This window comes from Astatotilapia calliptera, chromosome 19 (genome assembly GCF_964374335.1).
Source record: "Astatotilapia calliptera chromosome 19, fAstCal68.1, whole genome shotgun sequence".
NCBI classification, from domain to species: Eukaryota; Metazoa; Chordata; class Actinopteri; order Cichliformes; family Cichlidae; genus Astatotilapia; species Astatotilapia calliptera.
Genome location: NC_137440.1, coordinates 9,693,131 through 9,701,519, shown reverse-complemented (window position 1 = coordinate 9,701,519; position 8,389 = coordinate 9,693,131). Strand labels below are relative to the sequence as shown.

The 8,389-nt window shown below is 48.0% G+C and overlaps 2 protein-coding genes across 4 annotated transcripts; one reads left to right on the top strand and one right to left on the bottom strand.

Moving 5' to 3' along the window:
* The first annotated feature begins 579 nt into the window (after positions 1-579).
* gdf7 (growth differentiation factor 7) lies at positions 580-2,195 on the top strand. Its single transcript, XM_080293542.1, has one exon. It carries the CDS (start codon positions 1,196-1,198, stop codon positions 2,051-2,053), a length of 858 nt encoding a protein of 285 aa, XP_080149668.1. The 5' UTR covers positions 580-1,195; the 3' UTR covers positions 2,054-2,195.
* A 659-nt stretch (positions 2,196-2,854) lies between these two features.
* Positions 2,855-6,545, bottom strand: ldah (lipid droplet associated hydrolase). 3 transcript variants are annotated; one of them, XM_026151190.2, is made up of 7 exons: positions 6,442-6,545; positions 5,985-6,080; positions 5,523-5,657; positions 5,280-5,449; positions 4,289-4,529; positions 3,857-3,939; positions 2,855-3,470 (listed from the first exon to the last, which is right to left on the bottom strand). In XM_026151190.2, exons 3-7 carry the CDS (start codon positions 5,620-5,622, stop codon positions 3,231-3,233), a joined length of 834 nt encoding a protein of 277 aa, XP_026006975.2. In that variant the 5' UTR covers positions 5,623-5,657; positions 5,985-6,080; positions 6,442-6,545; the 3' UTR covers positions 2,855-3,230. The 3 variants fall into 3 exon arrangements, with proteins under 3 accessions (XP_026006975.2, XP_026006974.2, XP_026006973.2); XM_026151189.2 differs by having other exon boundaries at positions 5,985-6,164; positions 6,442-6,544; XM_026151188.2 differs by having other exon boundaries at positions 5,985-6,529.
* Positions 6,546-8,389: the final 1,844 nt, after the last annotated feature.

Sequence of the window (8,389 nt, the reverse complement as noted above, 5' to 3'; positions counted from 1 at the left end):
TTCTGGGTCGGGATAGAGTGGACCGGAGCGTTGCAGTCCAGTTCGCAGTGGGGCGCGAACACGAGCATGATGAGGAGAGATCGGTCAGTTAACGGCTCGGTGGTCCTCCACGACTACATGGTGTTTTTATACCAAACATTGTCCAAACCTCAAAGCAGAGACTTTGATGTTTCAGACGGAGCAGGAGCTGCTAACACAGTTACAAGTTTTGTGGACCAAGGACAAGGTTTGACACCAATTTAATTCACTTTCCCTCAAAATCCTGCCTAAAAAACTGAATGTTCTAGTTTTATTACATCTATATTTGGTGTTATTCTGTTTTAAACAACCATATTTCCATTGTTGACACAGATTACTAAATGTATCACTGATTTTTAAAGTTAGTAAAGAATTTAAAGTTAGTAGAAGTGATTATTTATGCGGGTTTTTGCTATGTTGTGACCATCAGAAGGTCTCATCTCCAAGTTTACAGTTTTCATTGCCATTCACTCGCTGGGCTCTCGTCCTCATTTTCGGTTTGACAGCGTTTCAGTAGACAAAGGTGAACGGCTTAGACATGAACTGAGCTGTGGTTTGGGGAAAGCTCTGCTTTGCTTTCTAATTCTACACAAAAGCAAGAACGAACAGCTTGTAGAACGGGGGGTGGGGGTGTCGGTCACATATAGATAAGGGCCAGAAGGGGCGTGTTTGGAGGCGTGGTTCCGCTCCTGAAAATTTGATAATTTATCTCAAATTATCTAAATCCTCCCCTAAGTCAGCCTGAAAAACTTTTAATAGATTTGAAATCCATGAATGAATCCACCTACACCAACACATCAGCTTTATCATTTCAGCAGCATTTTAGTGCATTTCTTTCTCAACTTCCTGTTTTTGTTAAACGGGTTTAACAACAGGAATGACATTTGTAAATATCATTCCTGTTTAACATCACCCAGTTCCCTTTATGATGTTTATCACTGATTTTGATGAATGCCATAAAGACTTAGAGGTGACATCCTATGAAGAGCCAAAGAGCTGTATTGAAGACTGAGGCTTGAGTCCCACATGTGACCAAAGACCAGTGTTGGGTCAGGTTTCAGACCTGCACATAAAGTTACATGCTGCGTGCTCTACCTTTACTTTCCTCCTATCCACAGATCCTCCATCATGGGAGAGCGGCCAGCGTTACGTCTTCGACTTATCCAGCCTGGCCAGGATGGAAGAGCTGGTGGAGGCCGAGCTGAGAATCCTCAGGAAGCCTCTGGCAGACCTTCGACCCACCCTAACAAGCGGAGGAAACCTTTACGACATCCGCCTGTACTCCTGCTCTTCGGAGAGACAGTTGCTGGACTCCAGAACTGTCGAGGTTTTGGGTGGTGGTCTTCCCAGGTGGGAGGTGTTTGACGTGTGGTCTGGCATGAAGGCCCATCTGAGGAATCCTTTGGAGCCACAGCAGGCCTGCTTCCATCTCCTGGCCTTCTCTGAACTGACCAACAAGGTGGCTGACCCGCTGGTCCTGGGGCTGGGTCGCACCCCTTGCCCAACCCAGGAGAAAGCTTTGCTGGTGGCTTTCTGGCATACCAACACTGCCGACAGTCTTTTCGGAGAGGTGACGCACAGGACGAAGAGCGAGGGCGGAGGATTTAGCCTCCCGAAGCCTCCGAAACTTATTCCAAAACACGTAAAGAAGAACCGCCGGCATCGACAGAGAGCTCTGTCCAAACGATCCTTCGGTGGGGCAGCGAGAGGAGGCAGGAGGAGCCGCTGCAGCCGGAAACCGCTGCACGTGAACTTCAGAGACCTGGGCTGGGACGACTGGATCATCGCCCCTTTGGACTATGAGGCGCGCCGCTGCGACGGCGTGTGCGACTTCCCGCTGCGTGCCCACCTGGAGCCCACCAACCACGCTGTGATCCAGACCCTGATGAACTCCATGGACCCTGATCTCAGCCCACCCAGCTGCTGCGTCCCCTCCAGTCTCAGCCCCATCAGCATCCTCTACATAGACTCAGCCGGCAGCGTGGTCTACAAGCAGTACGAGAACATGGTGGTGGAAAGCTGTGGGTGCCGGTAGCACACGCACAAACACAGGGCTCACCTCGTGTACTGGTCTAAGATTAGAGCAACACCTGCAATGTTTGTGTTTTTGCTCTGGTCTTTGTGGCCAATCACGGCAGAACAAGCTGAAAATACGCCTCTGATAGATGACGATGCTTCGCCATCTGAAGTCGTGTTATCAAGTTATTTCTGCTCCATTTGCATATTTGTAACTCTCACTTCCTGCATTCAGATTTTTCTCACCATGAACCAAGAAGCAAAGCTTTAGTCTCACAGATGCCCGTCACCTCATTACATCTGACACCACATCTGGAATATTAGTTTGTGTTTATTGTTAGTTTACTGAACTCAGCACCAGCCATTCAGTCTATAACCATGAACCTGCCCTCACACAGCCACTTTTTACTGACTGAGAAATTAATAAATGGTTTTGATGCAACTGCTTCAGTTTGTGTTTTTATTCATACCGACCGGTGTTCAGTTCCAGCTGCATTAACATCACGTGATCTTCACCGTGAAGGACGTGCAGCCACAGCTATCTGCACGGTGATGAGCGCACGCCTTCATGTGCTCACCTGTAAAGTGGCCCGGTAGATACTGGTGCTCGGGAACTTTTCCAAGATTTTTAAGCTGGGAGGTATCGAGGACCCGTCGAGGTCGACCAGCGAGGAAATCGGAAAGATTGAAAAGAGAAATAAAATCTGCTCCGAGAACACAGAGCGAGGCTTTCACTGCTTCATGCTGCGACACACTTACAGGAGCCTGAAGTGGGATTAACTTTATCTTCAGACCTAACCTGAAGCAGTAACACGGCCTGTTGTAATCTGTGTGTTTAATAAATTAAGTTTTCATTTATTCCCACAATTATAAACAACAGTTAATATTACAGCAGTTATTTCACATGCATTAAAAATACTGTTCCTCACATCTGCGGCTTCATCTGGACTTCTTTGAAATTTCACTGTAAATTTTCTAAACTTTAATAAATGTTTGGTCTCTATGATGAGCGCCCTCATGCCATCGTTGTACATTTTTATGTGATTAGCCAGGATATAAGAGTTGGAAGCATGTGGCCCCTGAAGGCTGATGCTGTGTTTAGTGTTTTCACTGAGCACAAACTTGTACAGCTTCCACGCCTGCACATCTTATTACACAAAGACAACGTGAACCTCTGGTTCGGCTCTGTGGTCTCGTTACAAACGTCCAGCTGAGGCACCGAATGAAGTGTTTTGGTCACCGGGAACTCGGCTCCGTAAATCTTCACGGATCCATTCAAACACCATTTCGGCGACTTCTCGTCCGGCGTCCAGCACGAAGGCGTGACGGAAGCCGTTTTCACACAGCTTGAAGTCGCCGAGCGGAAAGTCCCGCTTGATGTCGTGATAATAGTGCACCGGGCACCAGTGGTCGGTCGCTCCGTAATAAAATATCAGCTGAAAGCACAGATAGACAGACAGACAGAGAGAAAAGGGGAAACGTGGTTTTAGAGGGTGTGATCAAAGCAGCGCTCCATGAGCTGATCGCCAGCCTGCAGCCAGCAGAGGGCCGATCAGCTCAGCGCAACCAGGGGAACAACAGGTTTGACCTTTGACCCTCAGAGTCAGACTGCTGACGCCGAGCTCTGCCATAACATCTGACAGGAGCGCTGGGAGCGGCGTCAGGTCATGAGGTCGGTAAAGTGTCCAAAGTGTACAGAACAGAGCAGTAAGTGAAGCGTGAGCAATCAGAAGTGCTGTCTTTAATAAAAAGGCGACATCACCTGCACGGGTATCTGGCTTACATTTTCATTCGCTCCTCTTGTAGGCGGGGCTTTTCTTACCTTGTCGAGATGTTTCCCGATAGTCGTGTCATCTCTTTTTAGAACTTTCCTCATTTCCTGCCCGCCCAGGTACATGGCATTGGCTGCACGTGGAAACAAACCACAGAGGTTAAAGCTGGTCCGGCTCTCGCTGCAAACTCAACATTTCAAACCTCGGCTGTTAAATCTGAACCGCTGCCAGCCTGCTGGGGGAATTCCCATCATGCACTGAGCTCTTTCACTCCCAGTATATTAATATACAGCCACTGCATGTTGTAAATGTAACCCCCCCCCTCCACCTTTCTGCAGGCACCTCTGGTGCTGACAGGGTTTCTCTCCATAATTCTGTCTCTGTGTTATCACATAAAAGCTTCTTATCAAAGACAAATGTCTGCAGTCTGAAAAGCATCTGCCCTCGCTGCATATCTCACAGAAGAACGAAGCATGGCCGACCTGCAGAGTCTCCACTGAGCAGACCCAGGGTGGGCTGCACCACAGTGAGGTCCAGAGAGCGGATTCCCCCCAGCATCAGTCTGATGAGGCCGACTTTGAGCCTGTCGGGCAGCAGCGAGAGCAGGAAGAGGGGCAGGTAGACCACGTAACGCATGTGACACAGCACGGGGGTCATGACCTTCCCCTGAGGGCTCTGAGCCATGCGCTCGATGGTGGGAAACAGCAGCAGCGCCTTCAGGACCTGCATTAAAAACAGAGAGGAGACAGAAGGTTTCAGACAGACAACAGAAAGCTCCGAGACAGGAAGCTGCAAACTGCAGAAACTCCCGGATTAGAGGCAGGGGGATTTTCATGTCATTTAATCCGTTTCCTGAAAAAGTGATGGGAGGGAAGTGAAGGGAGGGCTCAGTGCCCTCAGCCAGGATCTCGCCGGGCGCCATCCGAGCTGGTCATGCGCTCCAAAGACAGAGTTTGTGATTCCAACAAACCCCCACAGAGCGCTCCGCGGTGTAGCAGGTACGCATTCACCTAACAAAGGCTAACAAACCGTTTGATCCTAGGAGGAGAGAAAAGAAGGGCGTGCCAAATCAAACATGTGGCACTCCCGCTGTGAACGACAGCAGCAGGCTAAGGATGAAATAAGCGACAATAAAAACATAAAGAGTCTCCGTTTCTGAACGACAGAAACCTCAGAGCGGCCGTCGTATTCCGGGATTAAACGATCCCAATAAGTAAAAACTCATTTGGCTTGTTTTTAGTTTCGTTCTCACACAGAGCCTCCGTCCTGCTGATCATGTGATCAGGCTGAGACGACCACGCTGCGCACGGTCATGTCTGAGCTCCGGAGCCTTCCCTACGTCCACCGTCCACTGTCCCTGCATGCTTCACTGTTTGGGTGGAGGCGTGTTGGTGCGTGCTGTAGGCTGTGTGTTTTTGTGGATCGAGGCCGATTTGTGGTTTCTCCTCAGACCGGAGAACTGCGATGACTCACCTTCCTCTCAGGATTTCTCTTCATCATCTCCAGAATGATGTAGCAGCCGATGGAGTGACCAATCAGGACCAGGCTGGTTTCTCTGGGAACGTGATTCCTGAGGAAAGCCAGCTTATGTTCGACCTGCCCGTCCAGACCAAACACGTCGTCCTCCGTCGCTGAGGCGCCGTCTGCAATCGGAATAGAAATGTCAGAACACCCGAACAAGCTGCTCCTCTCTCCTGTGAGCAGAGCCGTGCGTACCTTCGATCATGTCCATGGAGGCCGGAGGAGCGCAGTGGCCGGCGTGGCTTACGGCCCACACCGGGTGCTGGTAGCCACACCTGCTGTGGAGCGTCTGCATGAAGGTCCTGTAGAAGCCCACCACACCTGGGTTACCTGTGACAGACAGCACGAGGTCAGCGAGGCCTGTGGTAACCATGGTAACCGCAAACCTGATCCAGAGCACGTCACAGTCCAAATCAGAGGACTGCCCTGTACTACAGTAATACTGCAGCTGTACTACAGTAATACTGCATTTGTACTACAGTAATACTGCAGCTGTACTACAGCAATACTGCAGCTGTACGACAGTATTACTGTGCTGTACTGCAGTATTCCTTCAGTACAGGGTATGTCCTGATGTTTGAACTCCTGAGCACAGCTTCCTCCGGAAGTATGAAACACAACAGGTGCTGCTGAGCTGTGGATGTGGGCGGGGCTCACCTGGGATGATGAGGAAGAGCACCTTGTGTGCAGAGGTTAGGGGGCAGGATCCAAACCTGAGCAGCTCCGTGGCGGCTCCGCAGCAGTAGAAGAAGTCTGTGTGTGGTGGGTCCATCATCAGCCCCGAGGAGAGACACGCAGGTGTATCACAGGTGTATCAGCAGGTCCAAAGGTTCCAGTCTGATCAAAGGTTCAGACTGAGCTTCACATTCACAGCTGCAGGTGTTCACGCTGCAGGTTTCAGCTGGTCACGTGTCTCACTAACAGCTGATCTGAGATCTGAAAATAAGCTTTAACTGACCTGAAAACCCAATAACTAACTAACCACTAACTAACTAACTATCTATCTAACTAACCAACCACCGTTAACCGCTAACAGACTGCAAACTAAACCGTTCACAGGCTGACGTCACACCGGAAGCTGATACTATGACACGCTGTAAATAAAACTGTTTACCTGTCAGAACAATTACGAATAAGTACTACGATATCCTCTCCATGCAGGTGCTGCTCGCTTTCAACCGCTTCCTGCTTCGCACTGCTGCACGCTGATTGGCCAGTTGCAACGCAGCTTCTTCTTTTTATTGGCCGGTTCAGTTTCCAGCTCATTACCGCCCCCACGGGCCCGGAGTGTAACTACACCCGCTGTTAACTTGAACGTACCAAATGACAATTAAAATGGTAAATGGCCTGTATTTATATAGCGCTTTACTTATCCAGTCATCCACCCATTCACACACACATTCACACACTGGTGATGGCAAGCTACATTGTAGCCACAGCCACCCTGGGGCGCACTGACAGAGGCGAGGCTGCCGGACACTGGCACCACCGGGCCCTCTGACCACCACCAGTAGGCAACGGGTGAAGTGTCTTGCCCAAGGACACAACGACCGAGACTGTCTAAGCCGGGGCTCGAACCAGCAACCTTCCGATTACAAGGCGAACTCCCAACTCTTGAGCCACAATCGCCAAAATAGAATTATTATTTTATTTTGTTCATTGTTAGTCTTTAAAAAAGATTTTATCCGTTATTTTTATTTTCCTCAGTTTATTATGTAACGAGATTTACCTTTTTGTTTGTCATACTGTGTATTTCAGTTTTTATAAGTCATATTTATCGTCTTGGCTTCTGTAACATATTTATATTCATCCCAGACTTTCAGATGAACATGAAGATAAATATCTCATCTTTAAATTCACATTAAATTGCATAAATGATAGAAATGACTGGCATTAATTTCAAATAAATACAACATGCATGTGCTGAAGTGAATTCGTCCTTTTTTTATGATAATAATAAGAAAAATGCAACTTTGCAATTTTCCTCTCTGCCATTCATTTTTGCAATTTATCTCATTTTTGCACATTTTAATATAAAGAAAAACTTTGTGAATGATTGTAAATAAAATTACACAAATTTGGGGGGATTGTTTCAGTTGCATCCAGACTGAAACTCTAACTTATTAAACCTGCGCCCTCTTTTTATTAAACATGTTGTCAGCAAAAACGAAATAAACAAAAAAATAATCAGTCCTTAGTTTTTATCAGCTGATTTAACATCACAAAATGATGTACATTCATTTGTGTGAAGTGTTTAATATTAAAGCCAGTCACTTTCACAGAGGCCCTCAGCAGACATCTGTGTTGGCAACACGTTGGTGTGAATGTGATAATAATAGTGATCCACACACTGAGCTCGTGTGGCTGTCGTCACACACGAAGTGCTTTCAGTTTTATCCCGGTTATTTTAGTTTCATCCTGAGCTCATTCTTACACCCTCAGAGCCCAGCACGGCCCAGACAGATGTGAAGGGTTTGTTCTTTGCTTTGGTCTGCTGGTCTGGGCCCAGGTTTGAGTTTTTGGGTTTAAGGGTCTTGTTTTTCATTTTTATATCTTCAAGTTACTTTAACCTTTTGCATTGTTTGATTTTGGATTCTCCTCGTTCAGTTGCTTCTGTCTCCCCGTTGTATTTTGGTGGTTGCTGTTCTGTGTCTGTCTTCAGTTTAACTTTCTCCTGAGTCATTATTAGTTATCCTCAGCTGTGCTCCAACCTGCTGCCTCTCCCTCGTTATCCCTCATACATAATGTCATGGCTGTGTGTCTCGTTGTCTTCCTAAAATTCCCGGTGTTTGGATTTCCTGCGAGGGCTCAGCATTAAATGTTTGCTTCCTGAGTCCACGGTCTGCTTGCTGCACGGCCGGTCACTGGTTACACACATAATATCCCAATAATCAATCACAGGTCTGGTACAGGTGTGTCACAGGTGGCCTCCCCCTGTATCTGTGTGTTGTTAAAAATGACACGTTCTCTCTGTGGCTGCCTGGCTTCCTCCCACACTCCACACACAAAGATGTGAGTGAGACTGGTTGTGTGTCCCTCTGTGTGCGACCCTGAGGAGGACG